The sequence below is a fragment of the Zootoca vivipara genome, chromosome 5 (genome assembly GCF_963506605.1).
Source record: "Zootoca vivipara chromosome 5, rZooViv1.1, whole genome shotgun sequence".
NCBI lineage: Eukaryota > Metazoa > Chordata > Lepidosauria > Squamata > Lacertidae > Zootoca > Zootoca vivipara.
This window is the reverse complement of record NC_083280.1, coordinates 30,240,261-30,261,247: the sequence shown is the minus strand read 5'-3', so window position 1 is coordinate 30,261,247 and position 20,987 is coordinate 30,240,261. Positions and strand designations below refer to the sequence as shown.

Below are 20,987 nucleotides of genomic sequence, written 5' to 3'. Positions count from 1 at the left end.
CTTCGGGGAGGGCGGGGGTGTCCATTGTTTAGCCATCTCCAGTGCCCATTTGCAAACCCACCTGTGCAGCCACTGCCCAAGAATGCAGCTCTTCCTGCATCCGACAAAGCAAGCTCTGGTCTAGTCCACCAAGGAAACAAATCTGTTAAGTTTCACAAGGCTTCCCATCCCACCAGAAACCCACATGCTTGCTAACACAGCTACCTCCCCCGCTGATTTTTGGCTGTGTCTGGGGAGGAAGGAGGGAGAGGGGAAGCGTTGTCATCCAGGGCCCTGCATGTGGATATGAGTGTCGAGATATATATTTATATTTGTTTGTGTGTGTGTGTGTCCCTTTTAAAAGGAAAAAGGCACCACCCTCCTTCGCGTAGGCGTTTACATAGGATCCTACTGTTTAAAAAACTTTTTCTTCCTCCTTTAAAGAAACGCTCTTACATTTTGTTGCACATTTTATTCCAATGGGGGTGGGGGGCTGCGCGTGAACATCACCACCAGAGGCAGACCAGCCCCCCCTCCAAAAAAAAAACGCCAAGCAAGAGGGCAGGGGGCGTGTCCCTCCTCCTTTCCTCTCCGCCCCACAATAACAATTATGTACCCAGAGATTTCGGAGCAAAAAAGGGGGGGGCGACAAAATAACAGCCACCCATTCCCAATTCTTTGCTGCCCCTCAAAAAAACAACAACCCCATGCTCAGGAGCTGCGCTTCGCCCTTATAAAAGGAGGAGGAAAGAGGCGGGTCTCTGCAAAGGAAGAAATAGGTTGCGGGGCCCGGGACTGGGTGGGTGCGGAGGAGAGAGGCAGCGGAGGGACCCTCGGGGGACCCTCGCCCGGGGGAAGCGTCTCCCGCCGCCCGCTGCGGGGAAGGGGTCCCCGGGGTGCCCCCTCCCTCTCACCTGTCCTCGCTGGCGGTGATGATGCCGTCCTCCTTGGGGATGATGAGCGCGGCGCTGACGGCGTCCTGGTGCCCCTCGATCTTGCTCAGCAGGGCGGGCCGGCTGCTCTGAGGCCGCGAGTGGATCTCGGCCGCCATCTCGCAAAGCCCGGACCGGCCAGGGGAGCGCGGCGGCCCGTAGTGGCGGGTGTAGCGGCGACTCCGGGAAAAAGGCTTTTCAGCGCGCAGACATCTTCCGTAATGTCTGGAGTAGACGCGCCGACGGACGCCGACGTCACTCCTCCCATCAAACCCGCGGGAGAGGATGGCGCCGTAATGGCAGCAGCAGCAGCCCCGCCCGACCGCTGTCGTGAGATTGCCATAAAACGTAGAGGGGCCGCCGAAAGGGCCCGTTGTCCCAGGCGGGCGTCTTTTCACCCCTGTGTGATTCAGATACCGTTTCGCAACATCGCAGCCCTAGGAAAAGCCGCAGCTGGTACCGCATATATAGTAAGCACAGAAGACTCATAGAACTGTAGAGTTGGAAAGGGATCCTGAGGGTTATCTAGTCCAACCCTCCTGCAGATGCGGGAATACATGAAGATGATCAGCGGCTGATATTCGAAGTTAGGCAAAGACCTCCCGAGATCGATGGGTTTTAGCCTGAGAGCATAGCTCTATGGGGTATATGACTCGCTTTCTGGATCAAAGCAGTGTTTGAAATTCTGCCATGGCTGACAATTGCTGGCAAATGTTAAGATTTCAGGAAGCCAGTGGCTGGTAAAGGACAGAAAATCCTGGCATTCACAGGCAAAACTGAAAAGTACTAGCTGTGAAGTATCTGCTCAGAGGTAAATCCAATTGAATTCAATGGGGCTTAGTCCTGGGTATGTATGTACAGGTAAAACTCGGGAAATTACGTAGTATATCGTCGAAAAGTGCATTTATTTCAGTAATGCAACTTAAAAGTTGAAACCAATATACTGTATGAGATAGATGCATGACATGGAAAGCAAGATATGTCAAGCCTTTATTTGTTGTACTGTAATTGTAATTATTTGTCGTTGGGCGGGTCAATTATAAATGGAATGTAATTAATGAAATGTAATAGCAATGGTTATTTTTGTATTATTGTAACTACAGTATTTGTTTTATTACTGTGGAATTTCCAAAAGAAAGCATTTGTAAAAATTAAAGAAAAATAAAAAAATAATAAGTTGCATTACTGAAATAAATGCACTTTTCGACGATATTCTAATTTTCTGAGTTTCACCTGCATAGGACTGCGGCAGCCTGCCAGTGCAGTTCTTTAACCATAGCTGATAGAGATCTTTTTTTCATGCAAACCATGTGACAGTGGTTTGGCACTTAGCTATTGGTTTTTCCAAATTAAAGGGGTGGGGTAAGGAAAAGGATGCATCTCCGTCCACTTGAGAAAATGCCACTCACCTCCCTGTCCCACAAGGAATCAGAAAGAGCATTCCTGTTGGTCTCCCGCCAGGATACAGCATTCCCCCACCCCATTACCACCACCAAGGCTGCCTTTCTGAAGTGCATATTGCAGACTAAAATGTCTCCCTCAAGGGTATCATCTAAGACTGCAATCCTAATCCCATTTGCCTGGGAGTAACCCCTATTGAATTCTACAGGGCATACTTCCAAGTACACATGGTTACGATGCAACCCCCACCATGGAATTGAGGACTAGGAAGAGCTTTGATGGGACAAACTGAAGGTTCCGACCTCAAGTCCTGCTTTCAGCCATACGCAACCAGATACCTCAGTGAAACCTACAAGCAATAATTGACTCCCAGCATTGCTGCCCAACTGTCTCTGAACTCAGGGACCCCACAGAGGGGTGGAGATGCTTTCTTCAGGTGAGAGCCATGTTACCTTGGTGAAAAGTGGTCAAGATACTACTACACACCCCCAAGCTTAATAATAATAATAATAATAATAATAATAGTAATAATTTATTTGTACCCCGCCCAGCTGGCTGGGTTTCCCTAGTCACTCTGGGCAGCTCCCAACAAAATATTAAAAACATGATAAAACTTCAAACATTAAAAACTTCCCTAAACAGGGCTGACTTCAGATGTCTTCTGAAAGTCGGATAGTTGTTTATTTCCTTGACATCTGATGGCATTCCACAGGGTGGGCGCCACTACCAAGAAGGCCCTCTGCCTGGTTCCCTGTAGTTTCAATTCTCGGAGGGAGGGAACCGCCAGAAAGCCCTTGGAGCTGGACCTCAGGCTGAATGATGGGGGTGGAGAGGCTCCTTCAGGTACCTGTTTGCGACCGCAATCCATCCTGCGGAGGCAGTCGTTCGCTGAAGCGGTTGCTCCCTGAAGGCACGCTTTGTCAACACTTCCGGGTCCGCGGCGGTCGCTCGCTGAAGTGATCGTAAACCAAGGTTTGACTGTACTGGGCTGAGGCCGTTTAGGGCTTTAAAGGTCAGCACCAACACTTTGAATTGTGCTCAGAAATGTGCTGGGAGCCAATGTAGGTCTTTCAGGACTGGTGTTATATGGTTTTGTTGGCCACTCCCAGTCACCAGTCTAGCTGCCACATTCTGGATTACAGTAGTTGTAATTTCTGGGTCACCTTCAAATGTAGCCCCACGTAGAGCGCATTGCAGTAGTCCAACTGGGAGATAACTAGAGCATGCACCACTGTGGCTCGTGTTAGCTTGCATGTTTTTAAAAAGAGGGTGCTTGCCACAATAGACTTGAGCTGCTTCGGAGCAGTCGCCCCAATGTTCTTGGTTGGTCAGCAGCGACTTTAGCAGGGATGTATGTTACTGGCATGGGACGCGGGTGGCGCTGTGGGTTAAACCACTGAGCCTAGGGCTTGCCGATCAGAAGGTCGGCAGTTCAAATCCCCGCGATGGGGTGAGCTCCCGTTGCTCCAACCTAGCAGTTCGAAAGCACGTCAAAGTGCAAGTAGATAAATAGGTACCGCTCCAGCAGGAAGGTAAACGGCGTTTCCGTGTGCTGCTCTGGTTTGCCAGAAGCAGCTTAGTCATGCTGGCCACATGACCTGGAAGCTGTACGCCAGCTCCCTTGGCCAGTAAAGCGAGATGAGCACCGCAACCCCAGAGTTGTCCGCGACTGACTAAATGGTCAGGGGTCCCTTTATCTTTTTTGTTACCGTACTGGCTGCCGGCAATTGCCAACCACTAAAAAGTGAGCTGTCCTGGTAGCAGGGCAGTGTACCCATTTCCCTTTACTCTGACCCCAGTGCACTTCCACCACTACTGTTTGAAGCTGAGTACACAGGACATTAACCACAATCCATATGTATCCAGTAGTTTCATGCGAAACACTCTCATTTGATGCATTTTCCACCACACCATTTGAAAACACAAGCTGCGGTTAGTAGAGTTCAGACAGCCATTGGACATGCAGATGACAGGTCACTGGAGGTCAGGGGGCTGAAAGCGCAGGGAAGCAGATCAGGTAATGTGCTTCCGGCAAATGCATTCCTCCCCTCTCTGGTGTGTACGTCATGTGCCACAGATGGAAACAGCCTTGTTGTGTTTTAAACCGCTGGTGTGTCCACAGCCTAGGACTTGGGGCATGTATTACATTACCAGTTGTCCCCCTTTTACAATTTTTTTTAAAATTTAAAAACGAGTATGTTCCTATCCCTCATGATTGTGGAGGTGAGGACAATACTGGATGACTCTGAAAATGAGGCTCCCAGAGAGAAAGTTTTCGAGCGCCAACACAATGCAGCTCCCCACCCTGCCAAATAGTGTTATGGGTTTGGGCTGGGCCTCTGCCAACATTCATGGTAAGAGAATTGCCACTGCAAACCCGTCAAGCAGATCTAGCCATGCACAGTCTATTATTAGAAAAAGTAAGGTGATAGGTTATTATAGGGACCGTTAGGGACAATTTTCTTCCGAACAACAAGGAAATGGCCACAGACTGCTCTGGGAAAGGAAAGCTATTTCATAAAATGGGGCATGTCTTTCTTTTCTCCCTTGCCCCCTTCATCTCTCTTCTGACTGGGGGTGATGTCATCAAGATTATGGGTGAAGAAATGCTGGTTTCAGAAAGCCAGACTGAGGAGTGTCAGAGTCAACTTGGTTCTGGAGCCATATTCTTGAGGTGCACATACAACCCTCCTAGAAATGTTTAAAGCTGTACCTCCACCTCTTCTCAAGCTGTACGTTTATAAAGAAATATTACAAATACCAGTAAGCCTACTGGCCTCCAAAGGAGACCAAGGTAATTCCTGAACCCATGAGGCATATATAACAATAGGTTGCAGTATGGAGTTAGATGCAGTTGTTCTGTACCACTAAATAGCATTTTCATGAGTTTTGTACCATGCCTTGTTCCACTTGCAGATCATTGTAGCATTTTGAGTTTTGGTTCGAAATAAACCGTAGCTTTTGCCTCTTTTTATTATTTTCTTCTTAGCTTGGCAGTTTTGATTTCCAATTCTAGATAGCAAACTCAGGTTTTAAAAAGTAACACTGATCATTTGAGCCTCCTACTCTTATTACAGTATATTTTTAATATAAAAAAATGCTACTACGCCGGTGACATTTTAGTTGGCCCCAATAAAGGTCCTGCCAGACTTTGGATTTTCCTCGAGTTACTTGTAGTGAAGCACTGTATTGTAACTAGATAAACAAGACACAGTAATATAAATAGATAAAAGGTTTTATTCAATGTTATATCAGTGATCTGACCACAAGATGGTGCTATAACCTTTTTAATAATAAAAAACCCTCTGCAATTCAATCTCAGAAAACAAGTTATTCAAAATATTCTGACAACAGACTGTGCCTTGCAAAAAAAAAAACCCCAACAACTTTCAAAATAGAGCACAATTTTGTAGGTTTAAATATTACGTAGTAGAGATAAGCTTGCATACTAACAATACATACACCAAACGAGACTGCAATTGAATAGGCTCTGATGCTCATAAACTACATCACCCCTCATGCAGACTCCTGCTGAAGCAAATACTAAGGTGGGGAATAGCGGGGCCAGGCAGGTGACCAGGGTACAAAACCTCTTGCGCCAATTGGTTTCCCACTTGCACATTTCTTACTTGAATGGAATGCTTAATAATTGAGTTTATAGGAATAAGGGGCAGCTGTATAAATCTTCCTGACCAAAGTTAGAACATTTTTTCTTTTTAAAACTAGACCACTTAGTTGTCTAAAAGCTGAACAAGCTCTCAAACACACATGACCTACCGGTAGTAGTTTCAGAGACAAAGAAATGAATGTCTTAAGCAAAACCAGACATTACAAAATGATGTGATTAAAACACCAGTGTTCGGCTGAGAAATATGGGCTCTAATATTCACATGACTGTATAGGGCATGCAAATACTGGTCTGAACGCACCATGGGACTTTTGACAAGTCATTTTCAGTCTCAGTTTCCTATCTACAAAGTGGAACCTTCGCTCCTATGGGGTCACTGAGGTTCAAACTGAAGATTTTGAAGCAATTCTTGAAAATTTAGATGGTATATTTATGTCCCCCTCTGCAATTCCTTTTGGAAAAAAGCAGAGGAACTATGTATTTGCTCTTAGAATAACCAGGCACACGTTGGCTGTGTGGAGACATCTCTTCATTTCAGCTGCTAGCGTTTTCATCTGTGATCCTCCAGGGAACCATTTCTCAAAGGCTCTTCCATTTTGGTTAGTATTTGGGAGCAGAGGCTTAAAGCAGATGCTATTTTATGACCTTATCCTCAGGGTGGGGCTGTATATTAAAAAAAACTTTAGCCTAGTATAAAACAGGAGTTTACATATAGGCCTAGTTCTGCTGAAATAATGGTTCCTTGCTACGTGAATGAGCATCAGGCTTCTGTACTCCTGCCTTCCTCCTCTTTAGCCCCCAATGAGATTGGAAACTTCTTTTTTTAAAGATAAAAATCATAGCTCCATGGTGTCTGACCTCTGGGAACTCTGCCTTCTTTAAGAGTATGGTTAGCAAGAACAAGCCAGGATCAAACCATGGTTTGAGTTTATTGCTAGCCACAGGGACTGTTTCTTTAAGCATCTGCTTGTCATTTCTCCTCTGCATGCAGAATAATCTGGGATGACTCCTGTCCAACACAAATGGGACAGCGGTAAATCCAACACCAGCTTTTCAGGCACATTAGAGCATGTTAAAAACACAATCCAGTCTACCCCTACCTTTTCCGGATTGGAGAAAAAAAAGCCTACTGTATATAGTACTGTATAGCAAACTATAATAATCAAGTGGTATCATTTGCAAAATTACAGGATTCTGTTCTGTTATGTTCTGCAAGGACTTTATTGCCCACCCTCAATTGGAATGGATAATCTATTCTTCAGTTTCCCAGGTTAATATTCCTTTTTTAAGAAATAAGAATTTTCATTAAATCTTTTTCATAATGCAGTAAGATTAAATAAACTAATCTAAATAAAAACGAAAACACAGAAAGAAAACAGAAAATGCAGAGTCCTCTCTCCAAGGTAGTTCTTAATCGTTAATTTACACGCAAATGTTGAACCCTCCCAGCTCTTGCTTGGGAGATTCCTTTTCTTTTCCCCTGTCTCTAACCCCAGGAGGTCTTCCTTTCCCTGCCTCTCACTCAGGGTCCTTCCCCAACCATCCACCACTAGCTTAATATCCCAAATGTGCAGCTGACAGAGGGGCATAATTTACAGGTTCTTTACCACGTGACAAATTTGCTAATTAAAGCTGTATACCTACTGGCCCAATGTTTTGGGGAAAGTGGGAAGCAGTCCTAAGACGTATAAATGAATAAGAACAGCAAAAAATGGTAACTGGGATAATTCCAAAACAAGCATGAAGATGGTAACATGTACTAGTAAGTTTTCAACCTGTGTTGAAAGTCAGCGTGCGTCAAATATAGCACAGGTTATTGTTTCCAAAACAGGAAGGAACATTTACTGCTGATTGTATGGAGAATGTATGTAGTGTTTCTCTTTCCCTTTACATACAAGATGAAAACCGCTGGCTGCCTCAGATACATTCCCACCACAGTAACTGATATCAGAAACAACTTCCATTCAGCTGAATAGAGCAGGCATCCCCAAACTTTAGCCCTCCAGATGTTTTGGACTACAATTCCCATCTTCCCCGACCACTGATCCTGTTAGCTAGGGATTATGGGAGTTGTAGGCCAAAACATCTGGAGGGCCGCAGTTTGGGGATTCCTGGAATAGAGATTAACCTTCATGAGAATAACATCACTGAGAGGTAAAGAGAAAATGCCTGGCCTCAGCTGGGGCAGCTAAAATGCATCAAGCTGGTGGGAAAATATGCGGACTTCTCTGCAGAATATTCAAAACCCAACAGGCCCAAGGGATGGCATAGCTAATCTCGTTCTTATTTGTACACACAACAAAAACACACACGGAAAAAGGTTTACCCAAAGGAGGTGGCTGTGTCCAGTTAACAATTACTTCTGTATTTAATTATGGTGCTATACAAGCCGTAGACACTTTTATGAATTTCTCTTAACGAACAATTATCTTGTCCCTGCATTACCACCGGGAATGGTATTTTAAGATACCTGCATACATAATACAGTCTGGAACATTTCAGAATATTGAGTAAACAGAGGTCAGTCTTTGCTGGAGCTGTTACCGCATACCAGAGCACAGCAAAATCCCATCAGTCCAGAGAATTCAAACTTGTGTTTCCTTCCACTTGACAGCTGACCTTTTACATCCAACTCACTAATCATCTCTGCCAACATCACTTTGATACTACACTGCTTTCATCTGTTCATAATGACTTTATTTTTTTTCCTTTGTACAAAAAAATATAAAATTTAAATCCATAGAAAGTGTATACTAGCAATGACAAGTTTGAACATTACACCAATGAAAAGGCGTTAACTGGGACATTAGTTGTTTTAAGTCTCAACAGTGCATGCACAATATAAAATAAAAATGGCTAAAGCTTTGAAATTCTTACAGCAATGCCTCATCAAACTACTCGGTGGATGGCAATAGCAGTAGGAGGGCATTTATGTACAAACCAAACAGAAATCAAAGTTGCTCCTTTAGTTCCAACTCTGGTTAAGACTTAAAATCACAATACAAAATACTCAAGATCCCACCCCACCCCCAAATTTCAAAAGTTATTAACACAGGGAACTAATCAGTAGTTTTAAGAATCTTGTTTTGAAAAGGCATTCTGTTTTTCCACAACACTCCCCAGCTACTTAAAACTCCTTTTCAAAACCTAGTCGGACCAACCACACTTAAATGCTAGTTCATAGCCAAATAATAATGTACAAAAATATTTAATGGAAGAAGGGCATTCATTTTAAAATTTGCTTCAAAAGGAAAATCTCCCACATTCAAGGTTTGTTGACTTGTCCCATGAACAAAACGGCACCTGTGGAACGAGAAAACATTATTGCAGATATTGGATTAATTCACGATTCACCTGTTTTGTAACAAAACAAAACCCTCCAGATGGTTCAACATTCAACACAATCTAGGCAAGAATGATTTCAATTAAGCAGCAAGCTTAAATGCATTAATGACTATTAGGCAGAACCCAATTTTAGTCTGTGATCCTAAAAGATAAAGGCTCAGTTTTAAGGTCATTTTGATGCATAGTTTTAATAGGGAATGTCATCAAATATTGGACTTCCTTCTAAAAGGAAACAGTACTTCTACTTTTAAACTGTGATTCTCACAAGTCCATGGATTCAACTTCTCAGAGGCGAGAGTTGGTATATGAAAATGTAAATTTAATACTTTAATTAATTGGTACCGTTACATGCCAGACAATATGTAAGAATTCTTTAAAAATCAGTAGGCATTTATACATGTGATAAAGCATTTTGAAAAAGATAAAACCTGTGTTTTTAAAAGCCAGATTATCCTAGTAGAAACCACTTTTCTGCTTTTATTGTGTAAAGATACTTTACTGCCTGTTTCTAAAACCTGACAAGGACTCCCTTTCAATTTAGTAACACTAAGGAACAGGATCTGGTAAAACTGAAGAGCTTTAAATCCCCTAATTTCACTCAAGTACCAGAAAATCAATGGGGATTTAAAAAAAATGTTCAACATTTTAGAGTACAGTGCAATTTTACTTCAGCAGACACTATCAATGTTTCTCAAGAACAGAGAGGAAGAGAGCAAGGCATGCACTCTGGACTTGAGTTCCCAGCTAGCCAGTTCACAAAAGCCACTTTATATACTTGTGTATGTGGGTTATCAGAGAGTGGCTGTTCATCAGTTTGCATCTGCTGCCCGGGGGGGGGGGGGGGGACAGCGACAAAAGTTCAAATGCACATAAAGATCCTTCCAGTGCGAATGTGTGCAGGTCTGGGGTCTGCGGCTGGTGTTGTTGAATGCAAGGGTGGCACTGAGTAAGACCTCCCAAACCCATGATCTGATTATGGATGAGGCGGCCGATCTGGTCTCTATCACAGAGACCTGGTTGGGTGGAGTGGGTGTTTTTGGTCTTGGGCAAGAGGTGGTTTTGCAAAGGCACTGGGCACCATGCTGCAGGGGGCACCACAACACTACTGTAGAACAAAGTGCTAGAGGCCAGGGGGGCACGCTGAAATTTGAGAGCCTGAAGTCTGCCACAGTTGGGTCGGACTGGGGATTAGGCCCTTCTTCATGTGCCTCCTCTACAAAGAGGTTCTGAGAAGAGGCTTTTTTCTGCAGTGGTTCCCTGCTTGTGGAATGCTGTAACCCAGGGAGGCTCGCCTGGCACCTTCATTACGTATCTTTAGGCCACTGGGGGAAACAATTCTCTAAATATTCTATGGCCTTTTAAATGTGGGAGGGGGGTTATTGGTTTGTTTGCTTTATTATGTATTTTGCGTTCTCAATTTGTAGGTTTATGTTGTGAACTGCCCTGTGATCTTCAGATGAAGGGCGGTACACAAATCAATCAATCCGTCAATCCATTAGTATGTGTACTATTTGTTTTCCAAACTTCAGCCACCAGTCAAACTAAACCTTTTCATATTGAGAACTAAGAAAAAAAAAGTGATTTAAATGTATATTGTAAGATGCTTGTTAATATGTGACTTTATACAATTCTACCGATACATATGTGATAAAGCATATCAGTTTCTTTATCTGTCCTTTTATTGTTTTAACTCAGAGTTTATTATGCACACCACCAAGGTAAGATTCTCATGGCATATAAATGTATAAAATAAAACAAAGGCAGGCAGGCCTACTTAATAAAAGCTGCATTTGGCCCTTCTTTCAACTATCACCTAGTGGCAGCAAGTACAACAGGCTACCTAAATTATTTCTACCCTAGCTGTTTCTTACAAGCACTATAACTTTTAAGACCTGGTCCCTGAGATTGCTTTTCTCTTTCTTCCTTGTAATTCCTTTTTCCTCGTGTGTCGTGTTTGTAGAATCAAAGTCTGCAGTGCAGAGACTGAATTGTGGCTGATTTTTGTTAAGACGCTCTGGGACCCTTTTCAGCTAAAGAGTAGGATTAAAAAGAACTTAAAGCAAATACGGTAAATTTGACTTTTTGAAACGCAGTGTTTGCAGCAGGAAGACTTATCTGCTTGTGGGAAATTGGGGTTTTGCATCACGAGGGGAGCTTCCAGAAGATGAAACAGGCTCCCTTGCTTTACACAGCTGCCCTCAAACTCATAGAGGGTGACAGGGATCAGGCTAGGTGGGGCAGCATTCTCGTGCTCATCCCTACACCCACTCATGTGTGGTACTCCCCTGCCCCCAAGGCTAGTGCTAGAAAATGCAAGATTTTGTTTATTTAAAGCACCATCAAGACTTCCAGAGCAACCTACAAAAATCAGAAGCAAGACAGTATTCCCTGAGGTCTCTTATTGCCTGAATAGGGCCACTGAATTTTAACAAGGAAAACAAACAAACATCCCCAACCTCAATCCCAGAGTATTTCATTCCCAACTCCCTGCTTAAAAAAAAGCCCCTTCTTATGAAGTTATATACAGAGGGCTTGTCCTGAATTAATAACTGAATGTTCACTAGGTATTGCTAAGTGTAGCTGCATCCAGAGAATACAAAGGGCCTGCAATACACCTCTCTGTGTGAGAGAAGGTGGATGTACGAAGTGTGCTGCTTTTCAGTTCTGATTCGTTATTCAAAAGATCTAACCCACCAGGTACAGTTTTAGTAAAAATTGCTTATGCATCCGAGTCTGCTACTGGGAGCAACACTTCCCAGAAGATTCCACTGAAATCAGCCTGCTGCTTCTGTATGGCATCTTTAAAATATTCAGTGCATGCCAGCAGATTTTGTTCTTAGCCTGCTTTGATGCTGGGTGGTAGTGGAGGAGAGAATGAGATGACTGAAATGTTGCATAGAGAGAGAGATAGAGATAGAGAGTGTTCAGATGTCCTGGTCCCTCAAGTCCCCTTGTGAGTCATTTTTGCGCAGAGCCGGGGGGTGAGGGAGGTGAGGTGTTTTTCCTAAGCAGCTAAGCTCATACTGAGCCTAGAATATCAATTAGAAGAAAAACAGGGTTTCAAAGTGGAGCAAAGAGAGATGTGTGTTTTGACAACCGGCCAGTGCTCCTCTTCGGGATCGCATAATGTGCCTTTGCTGTCCTGAGCTGCCTGTGTCTGGGAACTCATGCCAGAAGTCCTCTTCCTCCACAGCGTTGGCACTTTTACCTCCAGCATGCACCATTTATGGAGATGAGCTAATAAATATGCCAGTGGAACAGAGGGGCCTGTTAGTCCCTGGCAACAACCCCTCGAGTGTTGGGATCCTGCGCAGCTGCAGGCTGCTGCATTGCCTCCAAGTGAAGAAATCTCTTATGCACAGTATAAGGAGATAGGAGGTTCAGGACCGAATTTCGTAAGGCAAGAAAGCATGTAAGAGATGTCTGTTTTCAGCTGCGGGCTTCTGTTTCCTGAGGAAGGCTGTTTGCATTTAATTCAGTGAAAGTCAATATTACTTACCTGTAGGATTGTGCCGTATGAAGAATACAAATGGCCTGTCTACCACAAACCAAGGTGGGGATGACCTGGCTATTAAAATTGCAGCTTGGACAAACAGAAACAGGGGGGGGGAATAGTCACTCAATGGTTTTAAACTTATATTTACATTTTATTTAGCAAGATTTATAAATTGCTTAATCAACAAACAATAAACACTCTAAGTGGCTTATATAAATAATATCCATTAAAAGTAAACATTAAAAGCAAGTTGACATTACTTCCCCCCTAAATATAAATAAAAACAGCAACTGTAAAACAATCTTCCTAATCAAATAACATCTTAAAATTACGTATCTGGGCAGGTGTGCCTAAACAGAAGCAGGTTTAAAAACAGGTTCTGAAAAGTTCCTGCCTAGTATTACTGTATTGTATTTTGAATACTTTTGTAAGACACTTTGTATTTTTCATTTTTGCGTCACCTAGAACCTTTTTTTAGGAACCAGTGGACATTTTTCTAAATAGATAGCAATATACAAGTACTTTCTAAATGGAAGAATTTAATCTATTTACCTCTTAAGTAGTCCAGGGTGGGGGTGGGGTGGGGACAGAAAAGCATCAGCCTGAGACTAAAATGCCATATTCTTAAACTGTAATTAGATTTGGGCAAATTACTCTATAATTTGGAAATGCTGAGGTCCAGTAGCTACTGAGAGTCACATTGCTCTGGTGAGTGTATGAACACCACTGCTTTAAGCTATATTTATTTAGAAAAATTCTACACTACTTTCTGAAAAAAAGAAAAAAGAAAAATCTCCAAGTGAAGAATTTTGTCTTGCAGAGTGACATAACTGGGGAAGAGCATCTGCTTTGCATGCAGAAGGTCTCAGGTTCAATCTCCCACTTCTCCAGGGCTGGGAAAGACATTCTGAACCCTGGAGAGCTGCTACCAGTCAGTGTAGACAAAACTGACCTAGATGGACCATTGGTCTGCCTTCCTAAGTTCCAATTAGGCTTGGGGGGGGATGCAGGAGTGCTTTCTGGAAGTCTGTTAAATGATTATTCTGGTTTGGCAATGCCATTTCAGCTATACTTTAAAATTAATGAAATTATGATTTTTTGATTATTATTATTATTTTACAAAACCTATAATTTCAATATGCATAAATGATGATTTAGGGGAACCAGTGAAATGCTTACTTGTTGCTGCAGATGCTTTGGTTCCATCTTCGCTCACTTCAATTTTTGCTTTTTGCAAGATCTGAGATACATGAATGTTTCCTGTTCCTGTTAAGGGTCAAACACAGAACATATGTGTGGTAAATATTATGTATACACATCCTCATGCTACATTCCAGGGAGAAGCCAACTCTTTCCGTAATACAAAAACAGAAGTAGAAGTCAATCTGCTTCTGTACGCTGTTATTAAGATACCATCCCCCCCCCACCTGCTAAAAAAAATTGTGCCAGGTAATCGCTTGGTATGAAATAAATGACACTGACAGATCGCAAAGCAGTGTTTTGATCATTTAACTTCAGTGAGAAGTGGGATAAAAGCCAAAGTAACCAAATTATTTCCACAAATCCCTAGTCCTAAAACTCATGGACAAGAGAATGAGAGGGTAACTCACTTGTTATTTTTGCAAAATTTGCCTTTGACTGATCAAACATATCTCGAATGCCAAGCTCCTGTAAAGGTTCCTTTAAGTCTGTTTCTGCCTCTGCAGTAAACCTGGTGGGAGCAACAGAAAAGCATCAGCCTGAGACTAAAATTAAGTCCAATTGTGAAAGGATTTTTCAATAGAGGTGACATAAATACGTGTGAGATAAAGTGGGGGGAACAGAACCTACTTGGGTAAAATAACCTGCACTCTCTTCTGCACCATAGTTGTCATCCAGCTCTGTATCGTTTTTGTGCTAATGTGAGGAATAATAGCAGACAAAGGAGTTGTGCTTTCCGTGGGCAGAGCAATCAGCATACTGATACTTTCGCCATGGTAGGGCAATTCAATGATATTGTACCACAAGTCATTAGGAGTACTTGTTGTGCCTGAAAGAAAGAAAATCCAAGACAAGAAAACCTTCAGTCTGTATTGCAAGACTGTCTCAGTAATAAGTAGCTGTTGAAACAAATTGGATCAGCTTGTCCTCAGCCTGTTCCCTGAAGCAGGAGGAGAGTTAGGGATCTACAAGGACGCTGCCGGCAGAGAAAGAAAGGCAGAAAAAAATGACATTTTTTTGCCCCAGAACTTCCTTGTGAATATCATAACTTGCCCCTTTCATTTCATCTGCAGCTGCTGTCCTGCCCTGCAGGTCACTTCTTCCCCTCCCTAATCACCCTGGAGGTGATTAGGGAGATTAGGTGATTAGGAATCATTTCAGGCTGGAGGGGGAGCCTCATTTGTTCATTCTCCCTTTTGGCCCCATTGGCCACCAGAATGTATCTTCCCGTGCTCACAAAAGCCATGTTCATCCCGATGCCAAGGAGATTGTTCATACCTTTCAGGCTATTCTGAAGGAAAGCGAGTAGCAACAGGCAGCCACCCAGACTTCCAGCTCCGACTGTCTGAAGACTCTGCCTGTGCAATGTTTTCTGCTGCTACAGATTTTCAGACAGCACACCTGCACAAGCTGGTCCATGGAAATTTCAGGGCTTCTGTGGGGTGACAGGGAGTCATCATGACATCCCCCAATGTTTTCAGCAAATGATCCTGATTCAGGCCTGAATAAACAAAACTTTGGAGGGTGACAACACAAGAACAGGCCTTTTCTGTGGTGGCTTCCCGTTTATGGAATGCTTTCCCTAGAGAGGCTCGCCTGGCATTACATGTCTTTAGGTGCTGGATAAAAACATTCCTCTTTACTCAGGCCTTCAGCCATTAAATAATCTATGGCATGTTAAATGTGTGAGGGGAGGGGACTGTTCTTCTGATTGTTTTATTATTGTTCTGTCTATTATTATGCTCCGTAAATTATGTTCTTAATGTTTATATAAACACTCTCATGCAAAGTAAAAGGCCAATGATATGCACAAGTAAGAATCACCATTTCTCTTTCCCCGCCCCACCAGCATTGCCCTATTCCCACCTCCTTCCTCAGGCTGGTGAAGCCTCCTTTAAAGAACGTTACAGAAGTCGTGGCGCCACAACTAAACTTTAAAAAATGCATAACCCACCCTTTTCACTACTGCATATACCAGGGTGGTGTACCTGCATATCATTGCATATGAAGGCATGCTACTGATAGCAATTGTTTCTCAATGCTTCTGCAATAGATTAAAGCTGAAAGGAAATAAACACACAGAAACCAAAAAGGGGCTTTCCCTATCTACTCACGCCATGTTCAAAACTGGGGGAAAGACATCCCCAAACCGGCCAAGTGTCATACCAACTGTCTCTACATAACTTCTAAACACGAGCCATGAATCTGGTATTATGAGGACATCAAGAAAACAGGAAGTACAACAAACACATTGCTTGCCACAACTACTCAAGCATTTTGCAGCTCTAATAATGTCTGTCTTTGAGCCTTTTTGACAGGAGAGTGTCCCCCCTTTTGCTTTGTACTTCTGCAAACCTTGGAGCTTCCCTGAAGATGCTGATACCTTCTGTTCCAGCAGCCCTGTTTTCACTGTAAAGCTGTCACAACAACTTAAAGCATTTTTGTTTAGGCAAGCCTGCCCAGACTCACAGATATGGGTGTATTTTAATCTTTTTACAGTTAATTTTAATTATCTTTAAATATTGTGATCTGTTTTATTGATAATTTTAATATTGCTGCAAGCAGCTTACAGGTTTTACAACCATCAAGTGATACCAGGTGACTTAGCTAACCAACAAAAATACAATGTTGGAAAAACTACAGCAAATTATTATTGCGTGCAATGTTTTGCAGCTGCTTTTACAGAGTTTCAATAAAAAGTTTCTATTCTCAAATGCTGCATACGCTAAGGAGAATGGGGTACCTTCAACAGAAATACAAAAAGGTTTTTAATGTTTAAGGACTCCTGTTATCCCTTTTTTTAGTTATTCTCATTGTTCTTTACATTCAACATTTAAATAAGCATCCTGCTAGTAATAAAGTAAGATTCAACTGGCAACTTCAAAAGATTACAATAATAGTTTTATTAGCAATAAGATGCCTCTTTCAGAAATCTTGAAATATCAAACTTCCTGTTATAGATTTACAATACTGCAAATAGCAATAGTCTGTTGTGAAATACAGAATCTTTGTAAGCTAGCATTTGTATTAGGGTTGCCAAGTTTAATTAATCAAAATGAACAAGCTAATGAAGACTTTCCAAAGTGGGTTGGAATCCTAATTCACTTACTAGGGAGTCAGCCCATTGAACCCAGTAGGAGTTGCTTCCAAGCAAACATGCACAATATTGCACTATAAGTGCTTGGCCCCCAATTAACTGGTGCAATTTTTTAAAGCTGTTCTCACTTCCCACCCCCTCCATTTTTATTAAGATTCTCAATTTGATGCATGTGTTGAGGTATGAACATTTAATTATGAATTATGGAGCTAAAACCTGTTAATCCAGCTTGGGTTTCTTTAAGGGGATGAGAGTAATAATGCTCATTAGGAATACCATATGCTATCTATCAACACAAAATGTTTCAACAGAAGATCGGAGCTGTTAGTGCTAGATTTCTGCCAAGAATGAAAGGACACCTGACCACATCTCATTGGAAGAGGGAATTCTGAAAGGGATAAAGTAGCACAGGATTGGGAACTCTGTACCCCCCCCAGTTGTTGTTGACTTACAACTCCCATCTTCCCAGACTACTGACCATACTAGTTGGGGCTAATGGGAGCTGGAATCCAGCATCATCTGCAAGGCCACTGGTTCCGCGTTCTTTGAAAACACTTCCTTTTGTTCAAACACTCCCTACGTTACATTGGAACTTGAGTTTGGAAATGTTACAAGATTTAAAATGTTCATGCTGAATATCCTCTTTCTCAGCAGGCAAAGACTTACATTAGCTGCCTCCTCCAAGGCAACTGAACTTAGCTAATCAAAGTGTTACTGGCCAAGAAATGGCAACTACATAGCCAAGCTTAGGATAAAAAGGGGGCCGTATATAGCATCAATACTAGTGGGTGCACACATCAAAGAAACAATGACATTTCCACACACTCCAGTTCCCATCAACCCCAGGAAGAACTGCCCAAAGCCAGGGATGGTGGAACTTGTAGTTCAACAACATCTGGAGGGCCCTGTTATGCAGAGCCATACCAGCAAAACCACTGCTGTTCTCATGCTTGGTGCCTTCAAGAAACAACATCACCACAAAATTTAGCATGTATTCTGGGATGGTTTTATACATGTTGAGTTTCTACCTTGCCTTTCTCAGAAACTGGGGGAAAGCAGGCAAGATGGGCACCTGCTGCTTTCAGGATGAAATCCACTCTAGAGCCAAAAAACAACAACAACAAAAACAACAGTCCAGCAAAGAAAAAAAAAATCATTGAACATACCACATCGGAACACTGACAACTGAGCCAGCATAGGCACTTGGTAAGTCTTTCCATCAGCTCCGTTAAACGTTCGCTTTTTTGTGTTTTCTGGCTGAAAACGTGATTTCCATAGTCCCTTAAAGTATACTGCATTTACCAGCACCAATCTGGTCAGCTCACTATCAAGAGAATCCGGAGATATGATGCTGTCTATCATACCTGAAAAGCACAAAAGAAAACCCTATACTTTACAAGCAGACAAAGAAGCTTATTAATCATAAAAGCTGAAAGGGAGAAAGGGGGGGGACCCAATTCAATACATTAAATAAAAGCTACAACAAGATTCAGACCAAGAGAATGCACAGGAGACCCATGCTGGAGTTCAGCTGTGATTTAGTAAAGCACAAGATAGATTGATAGAGGGTCTAGAGCTCCCAACCCCTGGAACTAGCCTTGGGTTGCTGCCAAACTTTCTTCAAATCTTCTCAATACACTTGGAGGTTTGCCTGGATCAAACCCATTGAAATCCATCTTGTACTAAAGTAGCCTTTCCCAACCTGGTGCCCTCTGATATGTAGCTGGTGGGAGTTATGATCCAAAACATCTGGAGGGCACCAAGTTGGGGAAGGGTGTTCTAAAGGACACCCCCCCCCCTTGTTCAAAGACCTTGCTGTCCTTCTGTACATATGTGTGCCAGTCTCATGATCAGCAGGCATCTTGAGGCATCTTGAGGCATCTTGAAGCCTCCAGGCACCAACCCCCCCCCCCAAATTCAAGATTTCTGGCATTTATGCAGAAATATTCCCCTAAATTACAGGGGCAAATCAGTCCATGGTCTTTTTAATTAGTATTTTGGGTTTTTTAAAGTAATATAAATCAGTAAGCAATTTACTAAACACTATGAGTTTACAAACAAGAAATCAACGGGCTTCAATAACATTCAGCTTTCTTCCTGACCCAAATATACTACCCACTTTATTTGCCATTGGTGCTTTTTCTTTGAGATCTCATCATAAAAAGAACAAAGAACAAAGGAGTGGATATAAAGAAAAACACAAGGAAAGGAAAGGAACTTTACATCAATACAGGGACGAGAATTTTTTGAGGAGATGGTGTTCTTGGCAAAACAGTGAGATAAGTGAGTATCAAGGAAATTGCCACTACCTGTGTACTCACACAGAAGATAATGTAGTCAAGAGGCAAGTTTAGTGAAAAAGATTTGATATATATTGCCATTTTGTAGTTTGATTTACACTTTTTATGTTTAAAAGAACAGTCTGTACTTGCAGGCAGGGTGTACAAAATCAATCCAAATGCTTCAGATGTTTAAAGGTCAGTTTTTCAAAGAATTTGGAAAAAAATGTTAAGCTGAAGAGGAAGAGACCAGTTGCAGCAGGGACTAGAGGCTCCAGAAATGGATACTGCCAAAATCCAAGACACGTTTATTACTATAGGTGGTGGTTTGGGCATTGGGTTGGAGGGGAGGTTGTAAGACTCTGCCTGCCTCTCCTAGGGAAAGGGGCATCCCGTTAAAAGAATACTGGAACCGGAAATGCTTTTTCCAGGCACCAAGTGGGAGCTAGGGCCACAGCACTCCTCAAGGTGGCAACCCCACGGGGACAAACCTATTAGATTTAAGTCATAGGTCCTCCCTGCCTCTGGATCGACCCCTACAGCAATACTTCCAGCAAGTGGGATGGATGTTTTATGGTTACACCCAATGTCTATGCCAGGGATGTCCTACCAGATCGTAATCTACTGGTAGATCCCTAGCTGATCCTGGTAGATCGCGGGGATCCTTATCGTGTACAAAAGGTTAAGGGGGAAAAGCTTTAAAACTCTGTGCAATCCTCCCCCCCCAAAAAAAGCTCAACAACTCTAGGCAATCCACCCACCCCATACACGCTCCTCCTCCCTCCAATGACAATGGGTAGATCATTGCCAGTTTTTTTATATTGGGAGTAGATCGCAGTCTCTTGGAAGTTGGACATCCCAAACCTCTTAACATCTGTAATCAAGAAAGTTGTGGCCTTATTTGACCCCAAACACTATGTTATACCTGCCTTGTTCTCTAAGTCAGGGGTGCTGGGGACCAGGGACGCAAAGGGATATTGCCCAATCCAAGACACTTTTATTACTATTCTACTCCGTCAATGTGCTGTACATTATAACCAAATCAAAACAGAGCAGTTCCTTCTCCAAGTAGCTTACAGTCTACATGTTAGCAGTAGTGAGTAAGAGTGGGAAGAGAGATAAATCTAACAACCAGAGCAGAAACAAGACAAACGGGATAACAGGGGGGCAAGGGAACAAAAGTTAGCTGTTTGGTACAACATACCCTTGGTCTCATTTCTGACCCACTGGTTGATAGTATCAGAGGCAGTGTTCTGGTCCTCAAAGTTCACACTCTTAACATTGCACTGAAAGACTTCATTGTTTCTTGAAACAAAAGGCACTTCCAGTTTCAAGCCACTTTTTGCAAAGACAGCATTTGCAATTGACACAAGATCTTTATTCTTCTTTGAGACTATGGCTTTGTTTATCTTCTTCAGTACTTTGCCAACTCCTGATTGAAAAACAAGCAAGAACCTTTAGTAAAAAATAATAAATGCTTAAAATACCCTCTTCAAAATAAGCAGTGGTAAGCACACAGGCAGAGGTTGAGAAGCCACCTAAAACTTATCTGGGGCATGTTCACTCAGAAGCAAGTTCCAATTATTCCAGTGGAATCTACTTCCAAATATGTTTGTTTATCGGATTCCAG

At 42.6% G+C, this 20,987-nt stretch overlaps 2 protein-coding genes and 1 long non-coding RNA gene across 6 annotated transcripts in view; 1 reads left to right on the top strand and 2 right to left on the bottom strand.

Moving 5' to 3' along the window:
- Nucleotides 1–1,127, bottom strand: part of WDFY1 (WD repeat and FYVE domain containing 1) — a 31,560-nt gene extending 30,433 nt beyond the window's left edge. The window contains exon 1 of one of the 2 annotated variants that reach the window (XM_035132462.2): nt 894–1,127. In XM_035132462.2, the coding sequence (XP_034988353.2) occupies nt 894–1,030 (137 nt within the window). In that variant the 5' untranslated portion in view covers nt 1,031–1,127. The remainder of the gene's footprint in view (nt 1–893) is intronic. The other variant, XM_035132464.2, reaches the window with a different exon arrangement.
- Nucleotides 1,128–1,246: 119 nt separating this feature from the next.
- LOC118093414 (uncharacterized) lies at nt 1,247–18,433 on the top strand. The gene is made up of 3 exons (XR_004693635.2): nt 1,247–1,722; nt 2,521–2,748; nt 18,121–18,433. It is a non-coding gene; the product is annotated as an uncharacterized LOC118093414 (long non-coding RNA).
- The window catches only part of SERPINE2 (serpin family E member 2), a 31,021-nt gene continuing 15,565 nt past the window's right edge, over nt 5,532–20,987 (bottom strand). For all 3 annotated transcript variants that reach the window (XM_035132467.2, XM_035132465.2, XM_060274550.1), the window contains exons 3-9: nt 20,562–20,789; nt 18,245–18,442; nt 14,612–14,810; nt 14,392–14,492; nt 13,961–14,047; nt 12,785–12,868; nt 5,532–9,243 (exon numbers count right to left, since the gene is read on the bottom strand). In XM_035132467.2, coding sequence (XP_034988358.1) covers nt 9,206–9,243; nt 12,785–12,868; nt 13,961–14,047; nt 14,392–14,492; nt 14,612–14,810; nt 18,245–18,442; nt 20,562–20,789 — 935 coding nt within the window. In that variant the 3' untranslated portion in view covers nt 5,532–9,205. The remainder of the gene's footprint in view (nt 9,244–12,784; nt 12,869–13,960; nt 14,048–14,391; nt 14,493–14,611; nt 14,811–18,244; nt 18,443–20,561; nt 20,790–20,987) is intronic.